This window comes from Macadamia integrifolia, chromosome 5 (assembly GCF_013358625.1).
Source record: "Macadamia integrifolia cultivar HAES 741 chromosome 5, SCU_Mint_v3, whole genome shotgun sequence".
NCBI lineage: Eukaryota > Viridiplantae > Streptophyta > Magnoliopsida > Proteales > Proteaceae > Macadamia > Macadamia integrifolia.
Genome location: NC_056561.1, coordinates 4,451,841 through 4,471,004, shown reverse-complemented (window position 1 = coordinate 4,471,004; position 19,164 = coordinate 4,451,841). Strand labels below are relative to the sequence as shown.

Here is a 19,164-nt window from a genome sequence, read left to right as displayed (position 1 = left end):
AATCATCCTCTCTTGTCAAGTTCAACAAACAATTCATATTTCATGAAGAAGACAATATATGATGGTGCTCCAGGGATTCGCCTCGCTGTCAGTAGCAGCAAAGGGCTGGGGCCAGTTCTCTTCCCACTCCCATACTCCATTGCAAGCCTGCAACAAGAGCGAGGCTACCTTCTCTTCTTTCATCTGCTGCCCATGGAACCAGTAAGTATTCCAACCGAGGTAGACTTACAGCATTGAACACTATCCCAATTTATGAGACGAGAGGTAGACGAGTTTGTAAAGCACACAACCACATTGTAGTACATTCAATTGGTAGCCCTTTTCTTTAAAAAAGAAAAAGAAAAAGAAAAAGAAAGTCCATCTATCATTCCAATTTTAATTAACAAGTTAAGAAGGACCCAAATTTCAACAAGACATCAAGAGAGAAACCCCACCCTGTCCACTACTCAAACTTAAGATCAATCTCACTGCACTAAACCGTCAAAATACAGCAAATGAAAATGGTAGATACACAAACCTACAAACAACTCTGATTGGAGTAGGGCTCGACTAACTTTGGCAAACGCATGGTGTCCTCTTCTCATTCAATGTTAAGATCTCCCTTTTCTTTGTTTTCTCAACTTGAATCATCATAACCCTCACATTCTATCAGGCGCGGGACCTTTTCCATCATTGCTGAGGATCCCCATTTTTTCCAATATTTTGGTAACATTACAATGGTTTAAACTTTTGGTTCCAGTGACAATCTTCACCAATAAGGAGGACCACCACTGTCACTACTAATTGGGAACGGGTGCATCATGCTCGTTGGGTTGGAGTGGAAGGTCAGCAGCAGCTGCATGCCTTCTTTGCCGTTCACGAAGGTAGAGAACTGTCAGAAGGCAGACAAAGAGAGTAAGGATTGTTGCATTGCCTTCATCCATGATCACCTTCTCAATCCAAGCTTGAACTTTTGGACAGGCTTCTGGCAATGAATCGATCAATCGGACCTGAAAAGATAAAATAGAAAGCCCTTCAACATTTAGGAGTCTTGGTTAAAATGAATAATCCAAAAACAAGAGGGAACTCTTTACGATGGGAGAATCAAGCACTGGAGAAACTTCAAATAGAAACATACAACTAACGAATGTGTGCAATGGAAAGGAGATCTCCTTACAAAATCGTAACCATCTAATTAAAAACTAACTATATTTACCAAAAAAAAAATTAGAAACTAAATAGGACATCTAGAATCTAACTTGTAGCAACTTGACAGAATAGAAACGGTGCTTATATAAATCTACATAAAAGAAACCTATATATAAAAAAAGCTATTAAAGTCCCCGACACATGGACTGTCCAGCAAAATACTGGGCCTCAATCTGGCCCATGAAAGTAGACCAATAGCTGGCCCAAAGGCTTGGCTGGCCAGTGTATCTGGTTCTTCTCCTCTCCAAGCTCCATTGACTTGCATCACAATATTGATGAGATTGGAACTCGGTAAATGTTTGGGATTTGTGGTGGCAATTCAATTGCTCTCAGAACCTGATCCAATGGGGTTGTGCTCATACTCTTATTTGCATCAGTCACATAGTTGTCTTTGGTATCAGTTGCTCATATATTTATGGACAAATTGTTCTGTAGATGTTTAAATTCTAAATTATTAAATGCAAAAATTATTAATGATGAATTTATATTCAAAGAAATGGTTTTATTTTTCCCTTTTTTAATTCAACTTTATGTCCTTCCCATAGCAACCATGAGTCATGGTTATTATTTGGATACAACAAGACAGATAGAAACCACTAAAAGTGAAAACGATGAGAATAGTCAAACCTTATGGTTGAAACATTTAGAGTGGGGCATGTTTGGATTAAAAATTATGCAAAAATGTGTGTGTGTGTGTGTGTGTGTGATTTTAAATCTTGGAATCAGAGACCAGCTAGGAAACTACTGGTCCTGGGACAGATCAGCTAATCCAGCACAACCTGAGCTGATATTTGCAGAATATCATTGGAATCAAACAGGATCAGGTGGATCATACGCAAGAAACAAACCAAGATGGTAGCTTCTTGGCATAAACCCGGACATTGATTACATACAAAATCTGAAGGTAGGAAATAATTGTTAAAATAAATTTGAAACACCATACAATGGGGAGCAACATTTATTTTTCCTAATGAAAGAAAGCCATGAAAGAAGAACGTCACCAGGAAGCTATTGGCATAGTTTTTCCTTATCCACAAGCTCATGAGGGCCAATGTGACAGGAAATTTTGCCACTGGATCGCTTTCTTGGGCCTCATCATAATATCGCTTGGCAAGATGAAGATCAAAAGGAAGCCCTTGGCCATGCTCATGCATGTACCCGATATTGAACATGGCTTGTGCATTGGATTGTGATTTAGCATGCATGTAAGCCTCTGCTGCACGATCATAATCTCTCTCGGTACCCTGCAATTTAAAGAGCGAATTTAAGATGGACAACACTCAAAGAGGGAGAGAATTAAAAAAAAAAAAATTCAACTCTTTTAACTCAGACAGGCCTGTTGGCTCGACACATACCCGACCATAGTAATATGCATCCCCGATCAGCAGAGCAGCATGTTCATTACCCTGTTCTGAAGCTTGCCACCACAGAGAATGTGCACGTTGATGCCTTTCTGCATCCGTGCAAAACCCAGCCTCTCCCATGCACATACTACGCTCACCAAACCTGTCAAGAATCCATGCGGCATTACTTTGTGCCACCTCATATCCCAGCTCCGCCATTCTTGAGTACAAGAGGAATGCTTTGCCCACTTCACCCTTTAAGTATGACTCCAAAGCCCATCTTGACAATGAACTCCAAGGTCCCCGCTCTGCAACAAACTTGTACAAGCCAGTAGCCTGAAAAACCGAGCAGAAGTCAACTATAAGTAAACAACTATGCATACATATGGAAAATGGCTGGCAACAGACTACTACTGTGTTTAAGAGCTTCTTTCTTTTTTTTTTGGGGGGGGGGGGTTGGGGTTCTCATTGTTTGCTTTATTTTGTTCATTGCTGTAGTTGGTAAAAGTACTGCTAATCATATGTTAAGACCTTTCTTATAGAACCTTCTCGCCTCTTTCAGTTGTTCATTGCCTTCCAAATTAAAGATTAACCTACAGCATATCCAAATCTGTAGTCAACTACAAGAACAAACCAAACTTGGTCTATTAGGCCATAGTTGTCACGGCGCCAAGGCGAACCAAGGCGTTGGAGGGCTGTCTAAGCGCTTAGGCGAGAAGGCGCCCGCCTTACGGCGAATACAGCGCCAAAAAAGACGTTACTATTTTTTTAATATATCTATAATATCTAGTACAACTGTATAACAATGATATACTTAATTTTAAATTGCTTGTAAAAAATCAAGCCTTTAAGTTATATCAAAATACAAGAAGCACGACTTTAAGCAACATCAAGGGAAAAAAGTACACACTTTAAGCAATATCAAGAGACAAGAATCAACATTCAACATGAAATTCATATCAATGCAAATTGCAAAGTGATATATTTTCTAACATGAGAATACACAACAAAAAATAAAAAAATTATTCATAAAAAAAAAAGCTATAAATTAAACAAAAGGCATAAGTGCATAACAACATATAATTCCTAATGAAATATTATAAATAATATAATATTTAACTATTTAAGTATGTAGTTAGATATACTTACCTCTATGATGCCCAAAACGAGATCCACAAAGTCCATCATAGACCATGAGTCCATGAACCATGATATTTTAATGTTTAACCCCCTGTCAATCAATACATATAAGTTAGTGATACTAAAACACTAAGCAACAAGAGAAACCTTGTTCCTTAATATATGAGTCATGACTCATGATAGGTGATAGGCTATGGGTTCCAATCCTACCTGGGGAGAATTAAAAACACCTAATGGAAATTAAGAAACATAAAAATAAACCAAAATACTAAACTTCAGTAAGCTTTAAAGTATAAATTTTAAAACAACAAAATAAACCATTAAGCTAAACTTTGTTCTTGTTTAACCATAATCAAGCTAACAAATCAACATCTAATTCTTCTCCCTCCTGTTGTTGTTGATTCATAGAATCAGTTGGCACATCACCAAAGTCTTCTTCAATATCTTCATCATCACGCACCACATCGTGGACCTCTTCTTCAACTTCATCATCTGATGATTCCTCAATAGTGGCCCTTCCCCTACCACGACGTGTGTAGCAAATATTGGCTGCACTTGTTGATCCTTGAGCCCTCCTAGGTAAATTACGACCCCCCACCGATGTAGATGCACCAACTGCTCTATCAACATCTCCCCATGTGAGGTCGTCTCCAGGATGGACTAAATCTCCATCTTCTTAATCCCCTGTTATCCATTCACTACTCCAATTCATTTCATCAAGAATTAATGGATCACAATTGCTGCCTTTTTCCCTTCTTTCTTGGAACCTTGAATGAAGCCGACGATTGTATTGGATATAGACTAGATCATTCAAGCGCTGATGTTCTAGTCTATTCCTCTTCTTGGTGTGAATCTGAATCCATAAATACTCTTTATTTAAGTCAAGAAATAAATGTAAAAAATATAATTACAAACTAATATACAAGATCATACGTACAAAATCAAATGTGCTCCAATTGCGCTCACAACCGGAAGCGGAGCAACAAAGGCCTAATATGCGTATTGCATATTGTTGAAGCGTAGGGGCCGAAGATCCATGTGTTTGCCACCAAGAGACTATATATAAGGAAAAAATTAGATACACATATTGTTAAATACTTATTAAAATAAAAAAAAAAAAATACTTAGTACTTACTAGGATCCAATGCTCCTTCACCGACTATCCGTTGTTTAAAAGCCAAACTCCTTGAAAAGCTACCTTCACATTTTTTGTACAATTGAGACTCACGTATGATCTTGTCTTGCACAGTTAAGTCGGGCACCATTCTTTCAATAACTGACATGAATGCATCTTGTATTTTACATGATTCTTCAAAAGGGGCATCATTGATGTGGTCAAAATATTTGCTAGCATTTAGGTAAAAGGCAGCAGCATATAAAGGTCGATCCATTTGGACCTCCCAACGATCATCAATAATTGCTAACACCTTCTTCCATGACCGTTCTTTGTTGGCAAAATTTACTTTTATCCTTTTTTTTGCTATTTCCATTGCCAAATAAACTTCAGGCAATGCAGGCCTCTCATCACCATCTACTAACCTCAAGACAACTAAAATTGGTTGGGATGCTCTTAAGCAATCTAGTACACTGTTCCAGAATGTTTGTGCAAGTATTGTCTCAAGTACTTTCTTACCTGCCTCTGTCTTGGACAACTTAGAACTATTCCAATCATCAGATACAAATAATTGCTTCAAGGCATCCTTGTTCTTGTACAAACTTTGTAGTGTCAAGAATGAGGTAGCAAATCTTGTAACTCCAGACCTCACCAGATCTATTCCATTTGTCTTTTTCCTCAAAGCATCAACAAGTTTGTAATGTCTGTAGATAAAACTTGTCATTGTTTTTGCCCTCTCTATTGTTGTTTTATAAGCTTTCAACTTGCCAATGTCCTCTAACATGAGGTCCAAACAATGAGCTGCACAAGGAGTCCAATAAAGCTTACTCCGTTTTTCCATCAACATTCTACCAGCTGCAACATAATTAGCTGCATTGTCTGTAACTACTTGTACCACATTATCCTCCCCAATTTCTTCAATTTTACTATCAAGCAACTGAAATAACATGGCTGCATATTGAGACTCACTAGATACATCTACAAAGCCCATAAAATAAGTCCCCAATGGACAATTGACAAGGAAATTAATCAAGTGTCTACCTCTCTTGTCAGTCCACCCATCAGACATAAGAGTGCACCTGTGCCTTTTCCAATAATCTTCATATTTCTTCTTGATACAGTCAATCTGAGCTTTTTCATCCTGTAGCAAGGGCACTCTCAACTCATGGTAAGAAGGGGGCTTATATCCTGACCCAAACTGTGCAATGGCTTCAACCATCTCCTCAAAGCTCCTTAACTTGACAGTATTGAATGGGATGCCAGCTTCATAAAACCATTTTGCAACATATGCATTAGTTTTCTTTCTGTCTGCATTTGATCTTAAGCTGCTTTGTATTGTTGTCTGGGTAGAACCTTTAGACCTCCTCTCACCAACTATTTCTTCAGGAGTCCGTCTAAGATAAGAATCTATCGGACCCTTTACTGCCATTTGTGTATTAACATTAACTTTATTCCTTTTGGAAGATGTCCCAGAACTTGGTACAAGGTTCCTTATTGAGGAGTCTATAGTTGGGGGCCTTGGTACACCAGACTGGAGTTGCCCTCCACTTTCTATCTCTTCAGGCAAATCATCTCCCTCCTGATGACCAACAGAATAATCCTCATCAAATACATCAGGCTTCCTCTTCTGATTTCGCATGATAGCTTCATGCATCTCTCTAGCGATTGCTGCAGTTGTCTTTGGGCACTTTGATATATCTCCATACCCACCAATTAAATGTTGCTTAAGCCTTTTGATTCCTCCTTTGGCATCTTTTCCACAAAGTGTACATCGCACTAAGTTCTTATCATTAAGATCTGGCCAATATCCATACTTCCACCCGGGGTCTTTTGATTTGGCCTTCCTAGTTGGATCTTTGCTTGGATCATATGTTGATGCGCCAGTACTAGCAGATGGCCCGCCACTACCACTAGTAGCCATATCTATTTGAATAAACTACAGCACCACATAAACATAAGAAACAACAACAAGAGAAACTAAGTAACAAAAAATAAGAAAAAGCATATCAATCTACAATGCACTTTACAATCTAAAAAATAATAACTAATTCACTAATGCACTAATGCACTAATGCACTAATGCACTAATGCACAACAATAATAATCATGCAATCATAAATTCATAATACAGAATCACAGATTACACTATTACAGTCTATATACTTGCAGGGCAGAATGTTTTGTACATAAAAAACATGGTTATCACATAAATAACAGCATTTGAGAATAGCATTTGAGAACAACAGAGGGGAAAAAAAAAACCAGATGCAGACGAAGAAGAAGCAGAGGAAGAAGGCAGAGAAGAAGAGAGGAAGAAGAAGAAAAAAAAAAAAGATTCGAGAAGAAGCAGAGGAAGAAAGAAAGAAAAAAAAAAAAAAAAAAAAGATTCGTAGAAGAAGAAGCAGAGGAAGAAAGAAGAAGAAGAAAAAAAAAAAAAAGAAATCGTAGCTCGAAACGAAGCAGGGAGGGAAAAAAAAAAAATTAACAAACATACATACCTTTTTCGAGGACGTTGAAGAGAGAGTCGCAGGGTCGCGTTCAATCGATCGGTTGAATCACAACGGTTCTCCGACGATTACAGCGGTTTGTAATGGCAGTTGCAGGTCACCGGCCGGTAGAGAGAACGACTGAACGAGAGAAATGGAGGGTTTTAAAAAAACTTTTCATGTTTTATTTCCCCCCACCACCAAACCTTTTTCTTTTTTTTTTTTTTTTTTTTTTGTTGTTCACTTGAGAGTAAATGATTCCATGTATCTCACATCCTTTAAAAACCTGTACTTCATCAAATGAAAAATTAAGAATCAGAATATAAAAAATAAATAATTAAGTAAAAGTAAAAAAAAAAAAATACACCAAGGCGGTCGCCTTTGGTATAAAGGCGACCAAGGCGACGCCTTTTGGACGCCTTTATACCAAAGGCGACCGCCTTTTATACTTCAGCAATGGCGTCCCTCGCCGTGACCCTAAAAAAACGCTTGGACGCCTAGGCGACGCCTTGACAACTATATTAGGTATTAACGCAAATGGAATTGAAGTCTTCTTCAATATTTGAAATTGGATACTATTATTGTTCATGCTTTCAGAGAAAGCAATTCAGACGGTGCCGCTTGGGCAGGGGGGAGGAGAATAAACCTGCCAAGGAAGGTCATTCTTCTAGCCAAATCAATTTGTATAAGCTCGAATATTTAAAAAAGCAAGAGTTTCTCCTGAGAAAGATGGTTTCACTAAGAGTTAGTCTGCTATATATGACTTGAGATCAATGGGAACAGCTGGCTGCTTCCAGATACTGCAAGGGGGAAGGTTTTGTGTCTGTTACTGCATAGGTCAAATATAAAGATATTCACAATAGAAAAAAAAAATACAAATGATAAAATTACACATATGTATAATAAAGGTTAAAATCTCTCAAGTATGGCCCACGAGGAGATATATGAGGTGTTATATTCTGATTCATAAAGTGCTTTAATGTGATTAAAGAAAGACTTATTCTCTAAATTCTAACGAAACGTACATTAATCATTTTCCGTGAGATGATGCTGAATTAAAAACACAGCATGAATTTGTATTGGCTCTGTTTGTTGCAAGGGTAATATAAAGGGAAGGGAAGTGAAACTTTCATACTTAAAAAAGAAATGTTTGTAATCATTACCCCATGTGATCCAATGTGATTGTATAAACTACTTAATTTTTTTTAACCACATTTAGCAATGATACATTTTACATGTAATTTTTATTTTACATATATCAAAGGGTATTGGATGCAAAGTAAATATGAAATTTTATAACCAAATATAGAATGATTTTAAATTAATGATATAGTCACATGGGGCATTGATAACATACATTTCTTTTTTTTATGTATGAAAGTTTCACTTCCCTTCCCTTTAAATTACCCTTCAACCAAACATAGCTATTATGAAAAACGGAAGGATCCTATCATTAGAGAGAAGATACTATTACAAAATGTTTCATGAAGGCCTCACGCAAGAAGAATCCAGCACAAACAACTCTAGTAGAGTGAACAAAAAAAAAAATAGCCATTTGGGAACGAAATGTCAGGCATTCCAACATGCCAATAAGCTTTCATTCATTGATGACGTTTCACTTAATTGATGAGAAGGCAATCCATTCTAAGTTTCTAACCCATATTCCGGAACGTATCATGGCCTAACTATTCATCTTTTTTATTTGAAAAAAAAAAAAAGAGTTCCACATCTCTCTGGGGCCTGGGGAACAATAACGAAAGATGTAAATAATCATCTACACCTAATCTTACAAATACATAAAGAGCATACCAACTGCACGAGGCTCCCGCCATTGCAGGGTCTTGGGAGGGTCATTATGTATGCAGCCTTACACCCCGCTTCGCAAAGATACTGTTTCCCAAATCTTACAAATACATATAGGCCAAAAAATAATAATCCAGCAATTTACAGATGACTTCAAGAATAGGAAAAGGAACAAATGCTGTATCCTTCTAGAGATTGGGAGAACGAGATTTCCTCCCAACACCCTTAGAGAGAGATAGGGAATGGGTAATTATCAAACTTAAATTTGAAGTCTGCTTTCTAGGTATCCCAGGTCTATCAAGAATGGAGATGTCATAAGAAGCAGTGAAAGCTCAATGGTGTGGATATACTTCTGTCCTATTGAAGAGGGTGAATCCTCCCTAAGAGTTGGATCGGAGTTTGCCATCCAAAGAGGATTTTCGAATTCAGTGCAAAGGGTGACTCATGTTGGGCAATACCCGGTGCATGAGGCTCCCACATGTGTGAACTCTGGAGGGCCGAGAAATACTTTCCCTTCTATTAGTATCCTCCCTTATTCCATTCTCCTTTCTGTCCTCCCGTAATTTCTGTCGTTGGTGGGCACAGCGAGCTGTGAAAAGCATCTTTAGAACTCAGCAAGTCCTTCAAGGGTTAGACAGAAACTTTGCGGTTAACCTCACTTCCCTAGGGCAAACTTCATGACAGCGCACATGAATATTGAGTAAAGGGGAGACAGTTTTGAACAGAGGCAGCATAGATGCCTATTTATAGGAGTTCTTTGTGAACCATGTGTGCAACTTCTCTCGAGTCTCAACAGAATGTCTCCCTGAGAGTACGTTGTAATAGAAGGATAATTTCTCTTCCGATTCTCTTAGCAATAAGTGTTATCCTTGCCTCTCTAATTAAGTTCAAGAGTTGAACTGGTACTGGCAGGTGCTGTCATTGGTGTACGCCGCATCTTTCAGCTGATGTATTGAGGAAAAGCTACAATCTTGATGGAATATTGCCCTTGTGATACATAAAAGGAAATGCTTTTCCCATTATGGATTTTGATTATCGAAATCCCAATCTATAGTTCTATACAAATGGTGATCTTGTGCATGGATCCTTAGCTATAATAAGAGTAGAGCAAATAAGAAAAATTAATGATATTTCTATTGCGCTCTATAATTGTAGGAAAATATGCGCAGCAGAAGTTCCAATAAACAATTTATAATTTCTCTAATCTATCTAAAGTACAGGATCAATCCATTTATGGCGACTGGAATTTCAAAACAAAATTCCGTCTAATGGAAATGGAAAAATCAGTTGCATTATATGTATCACAAAGACAATACCAACTCAAGATTGTAGTTTTTCCCCAATACAACAGCTGAAAGATGCGGTGTACCAAAATGAAAACTCTTGCCAATAATGGTTGCACACTTGAATTAATGAGAGAGAGAGAGAGCACTTGAATGATAATGAAGTCTCGTCTATTAGAAGCCTTAGAGACTGAAAATCAAAGTAAGAAACACACATAGGGCAATACTCTCACATTAATGCTTGTCATCTCCTCATACCAAAGAACCAATATATATATATATATAAACTCTGCAACCACTATGCTAAAATTGTTAGGTAAGGTGATAATGAGGGTGCAACTCATATTACTTCAACAAGATTCCATCAGCCCCATTGGCCTACCTTGGGTCTGCACACTTTCCATAATGGGCGTCGTAGCAAGTTAAAGTCACTGGCTTGATTTTCCTTCCATGGTGTTCGAACCGGATCCGGCTCCTCTGTAGCATGGGGATGCACTACACATCTTGTAGCGCGGCACAAGCACTTGACAAGTGGAATTTTCAAAGAGAATGGTGAAAATTTCCAAGAGCATAGTGCGGCCTCTATACATGCGATACAAGGGAAACAAATTAGAAACACATGTTTTAGGGTTTCATTCGATGCCTCTACCCCTTCTCTTCTTCTCCTACTATTTCAATAATCCCAAAGACAATCAGGGTCTACTGGGCCACCTGAAGTTGATGGGTCTACTTAATCTTCAAAAGAACTCCTGCCAATTTCATGATTGTATAAAACTGAAGAGATTTCAGTGTTATATCAGTGGTCAGCCCTGTTTCTTGCGAGACACTAATCATCTCCCTTTCTGCTTAGCTGCTATGTTTCATGCTTGTTAGCATGGTCTTGCATTAAAAGAGAGCCTTGGCACTGCAAATTGCCAAGACTTGGACCACTTTGTGTGGTGTAAAATGAATTGGGAAGAGAGAATTTTGACAAAAGCAGTGAAGCAGGGGACACATCAGAAGGGTTAGCAGAAGCAGCGAAAAGAAAATAATTGAAGTAATCAGCCACTTCTTGTTGGTTTTTCTGGCCCTCTATTGGATTGAAGTAACCACACTTCCTTCCTAATTCTAGGGACCAAACTAACCCTAGTTGCTGCCAATTCTGTTTTCCGGTGAGATATGTTTTACGATTTTTATCTCTCTTGCCATTTGGTCTCTCGGTGCCCTGCAAAGGTATTACTCAAATTCTTCTTCAAGCACCATTTGCAAAACCGAATCCATAGTCCTATACTCTTCCCCCTTGGTGCCACTCGAAGGATTAGAACGATCAAAACTTGATTCGAGAAGCGAAGAAGAATTTCAGAGAAAAGAGACGAACAGAGATGAGATGAGCCAAATCTAGAGTGAAGCCAAGTAGAGACATTGAATGAAACCCTAAAATCTGTGTTTATAAATTGTTTCCCCTGCATCGTATGTATGGAGGCCACGCTACGCTGTCAGCAATCTTCACCATTCCTTTTGAAAATTCCACGTGTCATGTTCTTGTGCCGCGCTACAAGATGTGTAGCACACCCCTGCACCGCAAAGATCTTGTAGTGCACCCCCGTGCTACAAAGGAGCCAGATCCGTTCAAACTCGGACCTCCGACGGACTATGCTCTAATAACAAATAGTACAAGCGCAACCAAACAAAACTACTAGAGAGAGAGAGAGGGTTTCTAGAGTGGATCGAACCGGTCTAACCAAGATAATGCCACTGCATCAGAAGATATGCCTCAGAACACTGCATCAGAAGATATGCCTTAGAAGATGTTGGGTGGATAAGATGACTATAATTTCAATGGAATCCCCAAACAAAACTACTAGAGAGAGAGAGAGAGGGTTTCTAGAGTGGATCGAACCGGTCTAACCAAGATAATGCCCACTGCATCAGAAGATATGCCTCAGGAGATGCTGGGTGGATAAGATGACTATAATTTCAATGGAATCCCCAAACAAAACTACTAGAGAGAGAGAGAGGGTTCTAGAGTGGATCGAACCGGTCTAACCAAGATAATGCCACTGCATCAGAAGATAAGCCTCAGGAGATGTTGGGTGGATAAGATGACTATTATTTCAATCGAATCCAAGGTCAAAAAATGGTATGGCAGATTTCATAGCTAGACAATGGATTGTCATAACTAGATTGATATTGGGGCCTTATTGCCATTAAGATTGAAGTTAGGTTTCATTGTATCTGTTCACAAGCAATAGGAGGTCTTGGCCCTAGTCTTCTGAGGCTTGTACTATTCTTGTACAGTTGTACCATTAATGCAGGAGTAGATTACAAGTAACTAACTCCGCAGTTTATAACCCCAAACAATACAAATAGGAGCAAGAAACAAATAAATAATACCATCAAATAAACCCCCAAGGATACAATACCCATATAGGAGCAAAACTAGCCCAAAACCCAACCCGATAGGAGAGAGAAAGACCTTCTATAGAGCTGGAGAGAGAAAGGTGCGGCCAAGTCTGTGGGAGTCCGATTAAGTTGTACTTTTGGGTGTAGACAGTCCCTAGGGAGGGCACAAAAACGCCCAAATATGAAGGGCTTCTGACGGCTGGTTATGGAGTTACGCATTTTCTTGATTTTCAGACTTAAGAGAGAGAATGTGAAGAATTCTGCAGGAACATCAACTTGTCTTCTTCAGATAACTTTCAAGAGAGGATCGATTGATCTTCTTAGAGTATAGAACCAGTCCTCCAAAGGATCTGTAGATCAGATCTCAAACTTGGGTAGCAATGAGGGTCGATTGGCTTCAAGAACAAGAACTCTTTGGCTGGCTGATTCTGATTTTGTATGCTTTAACAGGTCTGAACTTCTAATAACAATAAACAGAAAATAAAAATAGAAAAAGAAGAATCGATGGAGGGTTGAGAAGGGTGAAAGAGAATAAAGGAATGGGTATCTCACCCCTCAGGTTTTGGGTATCACACCCCTCAAAGGTTTAGGCATCTCACCTCTCAATAACAATTTTTTTAGCTAAAGAGTAATCACTCAATAATTCATTCATTCAAATCTCCAATTATGAGTACATAAGCTCCTCTATTTATAGAGGGCAGAATAGCAATCAAACTACTTAGGAGCTAGTTTTCCAATAGGACTAGGCACTCCTACTACAACTAGGAGCTAGTTTCCCAATAGGACTAGACACTCCTACTACAACTAGGAATTCAAAATAGGACTAGGACTTGACTTTATGACTCCAACATGGAGTAGAACTAACTAACTAATAGTCCATATAGGAGTTTACAACCGACCAATGGCCTAATGGGTCTTTATTGAATTAAATAGCAACTAACTAAACTAATGAATTAAATCCCGTTTTTCTACCTTCTACCCATATTTTAGGCCCATTAAAGTGGCCCATTTCAAAGAAAATCCATGGGATCAAATGCCCAACACATATATAACATAACCCAAGGTTTATTTGCAATAAAATAAGCCCAAGTGACTTATCTACATCAACTCGCCCTCTCTTAGAAAAAATTCGTCCTCGAATTTTGTAGAGTGTGAGGGTGATTATATCATGGTGCACGTTTCTCTTCAAGCCATAGAAAATTCAGGTAGCTCTTTGTTAATAAAGATGTTGTCTAGAATGTGAGGAGCTCGATCTTTAAGATACTTTAATGAGATGACGAATTCCACAAGCTCAACCTCAAGGTCTTCAGATGTATCCATGAGGTCGTCTTCTAGCACGTCCTTTACTTGCGCTTCTTCGATCATAGGCTCTTCAAGTCCCTTGTCAGTGTTCGTGTATGTAATGAGGTTTAAAATATACATACCACGATCATCCATCTCACCTTCAACTTCATCACCTTCCTCCTTGTCTTCAGTGGTGGTATCGGCCATCCAATCATCAAGTTGTGGTTCACATACTAACATCTTTCGATTGACTTCAAGTGCAGCAATGACGGAGTTGGTGTTCAGTCGGTAGGGGCAAGATTTGGCAACGTGACCAAAACCTCTGCAATGGAAACACTTGATTTCGCCTTCTTTATAAGTCATAGGTGTTTTCCCCTTGTCTAACGTGGCTGGTGGGACGTTGTTTGGAGCAATGGTTGCCTTTCCCCTAGCCATGTTTTCCTCAGAATCATGAGTTGGTGAGTAAAAACGTCGAGGAGTTGACTTGAGCAAGTCCTCCACCTCTAAGGATTTGTCAATACAAGTATTCATGGAGGGTATTTCGATCACACCAAGCTTCTCACGAATGTCATGCCTTAATCCCAATTTGAAACGAGAAATGAGTAGTTCTTCATCTTCCTTATAGGCACCTGTTAGTGAAAGCAATTCATTGAATCGGTTAGCATATTCTTTTACAGTCATAGTACCTTGCCTGATGGTATTCAGCATGTCGTAGAGCCGACGTCGGTAGGTTGGTGGTAAGAACCTTTCATTGAGGATGAACTTCAAATCTTCCCAACTGCGGGGCATCTGGCGCCTACGCATGAGCTTGTCTTCTTCATTCTTCCACCAATCCTTAGCTCCACCAGTTAGCTTGGTGATAACTAATTGGACTTTCCTTTCTTCAGGCATACGGTACCACCGGAAGTAGTCATTAAAAGAATTCACCCAATCTTGGTAATAGACAGGATCATGTCTTCCATTGTACTATTTTAGTTCCAGTTTAACCTTGTATGTATCATCAGGCTGATAAAGCTGATTGTCATACTCATCATACTCTTCATTCCAAACTGGTACCCTTCGAGGTTCCATAGTGACTCTTCTAGGAACATTACTAGTGTAATTGACAATAGGTTGAACATTAGTTTGGGCAACAGTTGGTTGGGTGTTAGAGTGGGCACCAATACTCACTTTTAGGTCAACCAACTGTCGGTCATGTCCATCTAACCTCGTAAACAAGGCTTAGATTGCTTTCATCACATCTTGAAGGGTGGTTGGGGTTCTTCTATCTGAGCCATAGCTTTGATACCACTTAATGCAGGAGTAGATTACAAGTAACTAACTCCGCAGTTTAAAACCCCAAACAACAAATAGGAGCAAGAAACAAATAAATAATACCATCAAATAAACCCCCAAGGATACAATACCCATATAGGAGCAAAACTAGCCCAAAACCCAACCCGATTGGAGAGAGAAAGACCTTTTATAGAGCTGGAGAGAGAAAAGTGCGGCCAGGTCTGTGGGAGTCCAATTGAGCTGTACTTTTGGATGTAGATAGTCCCTAGGGAGGGCACAAAAACGCCCAAATATGAAGGGCTTCTGACGGCTAGTTATGGAGTTACGCACTTTCTTGATTTTCAGACCTAAGAGAGAGAATGTGAAGAATTCTGTAGGAACATCAACTTGTCTTCTTCAGATAACTTTCAAGAGAGGATCGATTGATCTTCTTAGAGTATAGAACCATTCCTCCAAAGGATCTGTAGATCAGATCTCAAACTTGGGTAGCAATGAGGGTCGATTGGCTTCAAAAACAAGAACTCTTTGGCTGGCTGATTCTGATTTTGTATGCTTTAACAGGTCTGAACTTCTAATAACAATAAACATAAAATAAAAATAGAAAAAAAATAATCGATGAAGGGTTGAGAAAGGTGAAAGAGAATAAAGGAATGGGTATCTCACCCCTCAGGTTTTGGGTATCACACCCCTCAAAGGTTTAGGCATCTCACCTCTCAATAACAATTTTTTTAGCTAAAGAGTAATCACTCAATAATTCATTCATTCAAATCTCCAATTATGAGTACATAAGCTCCTCTATTTATAGAGGGTAGAATAGCAATCAAACTACTTAGGAGCTAGTTTCCCAATAGGACTAGACACTCCTACTACAACTAGGAACTAGTTTCCCAATAGGACTAGACACTCCTACAACAACTAGGAATTCAAAATAGGACTAGGACTTGACTTTATGACTCCAACATGAAGTAGAACTAACTAACTAATAGTCCATATAGGACTTTACAACCGACCAATGGCCTAATGGGTCTTTATTGAATTAAATAGCAACTAACTAAACTAATGAATTAAATCCCGTTTTTCTACCTTCTACCCATATTTTAGGCCCATTAAAGTGGCCTATTTCAAAGAAAACCCACCCAACACATATATAACACAACCCAAGGCTTATTTGCAATAAAATATGCCCAAGTGACTTATCTACATCAACCATACTACTACTACTACTACTACTACTACTATCTTTTTTTTTTTTTTTTTTTTTGGTGTGTGTGTGTAAACCATACTACTACTATCACTCCTACATTATCTTCTACATCAATAAATTAATTTTTACTTAATTAAAAAAATGAATAGGGAAAGGGAAAAAGTATGGCCAACCCTAAAAAAAAAATTTTAATAAATAAAATAAAGACAAAAATAATTGTACAGATGCGCTCAAAGGAAAAAAGAGATTATATACATGACATTACGAGAACAAAAAATTTGAATGGACTTACCAAAGGAAGATTCTTCTTAAGACCAACATCTGTATGGAACATTTTTGCCAATTGGTAAAATGCCTTTGGCTGCCCAGCATTGGCTGCAGTGATGAAAAAGTTGCATGCTGACTTAACGTCTCTTTTAACACCGATTCCTTTTAGATACAACACCCCCAGGTTATAATGACCACCGGGCTCCTTATTTTCTGCAGCCTTCTCGAAGTACTCTTTTGCCTGCAAAGATAAAAATTCAGCTTAGCACTCATGCATTCCGAATTTGACAGAAAATGTCTAAATCTTCACAAATTCAGCGACTAAGAAGTGGTTAAAAAACCCAGAAGAGTAGAATTACTTTCCAAATACTAATTTGGATGATCAATTTGTAGCATAAATCAACAAAGGTATATCATGGCTCATACCAACTGCTTTGACACTAGTCCCCAATGTTTGTGCCATTCTATGAAATTGAATATGAATCTATAAGGAAATCATACACTACAAGTCTACAACTGACATGTTATGGATTGTTGGGCAGAAAATTTGTCTCTTTTGTTTCATTTGGGAACTACTTCCCATGGCATTCCTGCTTTATATTCATAATGTGCTTTCTATAGTAATTAAAAAGTAGTACCAGACAAAACATGAAAGTATATCAAAAGCCCAAGATATGCATCGTGAAGACAGCCACAGCCAGGTTAAAAGAACAGAAACAATAAGGCAGCATCCCTAAACGAAGTCCGTTTGAAAAAGATTTAAGCTTTGATGTAAGAGAAGAATGCAGAGTGTTCTAAATCAAATAAGCACGGATGAACAAAATAACCTGCAACATAAAGCCGAAGAAAACATAAGACCAGAGAAACAAGGTCAACTTACTTTTGTGTAGTTCTTCTTTTCCACCCCATAGCCTTTAACATACAAGTATCCCATCCCATTATAAGCGGAGAAATGGTGTTGTTTGGATGCCAGTCCAAGCCACTCGAGCGCCTTGGTGTAGTTCCTCTCAACTCCAGCTCCCCTTGCATATATTTCGCCAAGAAGCTCCATGGACCTGGGCTCCCCCTTGTCCACAGCCTTCGAAAACCACGATAATGCCTTGGAATGGTCACGCCTCACACCTCTTAATCCAAAGTAGTAGATCATACCCATTTTATACATTGCCGCGGCATTCCCCTTCACAGCCTGATACTCAGTGATTTGGAAGTCCTCATCTTCTTCCCCTCGTGACTTCCGCAATGCCTCCTTGTTTTCCTCGGCGCCATTATGCAATCTAATTTGTTCAATCACAGGCGAGACCTTGGAAATCAAGAAACTCGAAACCGCGGCTTCTGCTAATTCCGCGTAAAGCTCCACAGCCTTATCATACATCTGCAAGCAACCAGGAACAGTTAATAATTTGAGCAAACCGCGACATAGAGCGATAGAGGTTATTAACTCTTTTTCTCCTTAGGGTTAGGAGTTACATACATCCTGTCTCAAGTAAGTGTACGCCAGTGCCATCTTAGACTGCATGTTACCACCATCGGCGGCGAAGTGGTGATACAGAAAAGCCTTGGCTCCGTTCTGCTCTCTCAATTGTCCCGTCCCATAGAGAAACCCCAAAGCAGACTTCGCATGAGGTAATCCACCAACCGCAGCAGCCTCGATCTCCGAAGAGGCTTCCTCCATCAATCTCATTTCACCAGTGCTTACAGAAGCCACCATCTTGCGGATGCCAGAGTAATACAGAACTTCGTCCTCGCTCTCTGATGAGGTACCGGCCATGGAGTCGGGCTCGAAGATGGGACGCCATGAACCGGGATCGAGCTCATCTTCGGATTTACTGTCGGAATCACCGAAATCTTCCCAGTCGGAGAATTCACCGTTAGAAGACTCGTCGGCAGCGGAAGAGGGAGGATTCTCTTTGAGGTCTTCGTTGGTGAGATAGAGAACGAAAGGACGCGCAGTCGCAGAGAGAAAAAAAAGAGCAACGAGGAGAAGAACGAAGAGCCGTGCAATCGCTCCGCGTGCTTCGCGATGCATCGCTCTTCGTTGTTTTTTAAGATAAATCGGGACCAGTTCTTCGGAAACACCAGAGTTTCAGAAGAGTATGATCGGAGAACGAAGAAAAGAAGAATATACAATAGACTTGGCTGCGAATGTTGAAGAACCTATGTATGAGGGTCCGACCAGGGTGCTAATCGGTCCAACCGGTCGATTACAGTCAGGCTTAATCGGGCTTTCCCACTTCAAGATTTCACAATTTGATTAAGCTCTTAGAGTCTAAAGTGAAGTAATGCCATAAGCCCCAAAAATCATTCAAAAGAGGGTCTTGATTTACAAGGAGCCTACTGTGTCAATTATATCTTCAAATTTAATATACTCATTAGTTGGCCATTTGTCTCTCTTAGC

At 39.2% G+C, this 19,164-nt stretch overlaps 1 protein-coding gene across 1 annotated transcript; it reads right to left on the bottom strand.

Moving 5' to 3' along the window:
* Nucleotides 1-300: 300 nt before the first annotated feature.
* On the bottom strand, nt 301-18,894 carry LOC122080080 (ERAD-associated E3 ubiquitin-protein ligase component HRD3A-like). The gene is made up of 6 exons (XM_042646957.1): nt 18,241-18,894; nt 17,650-18,141; nt 16,795-17,010; nt 2,544-2,867; nt 2,190-2,432; nt 301-989 (listed from the first exon to the last, which is right to left on the bottom strand). Exons 1-6 carry the CDS (start codon nt 18,793-18,795, stop codon nt 780-782), a joined length of 2,040 nt encoding a protein of 679 aa, XP_042502891.1. The 5' UTR covers nt 18,796-18,894; the 3' UTR covers nt 301-779.
* Nucleotides 18,895-19,164: the final 270 nt, after the last annotated feature.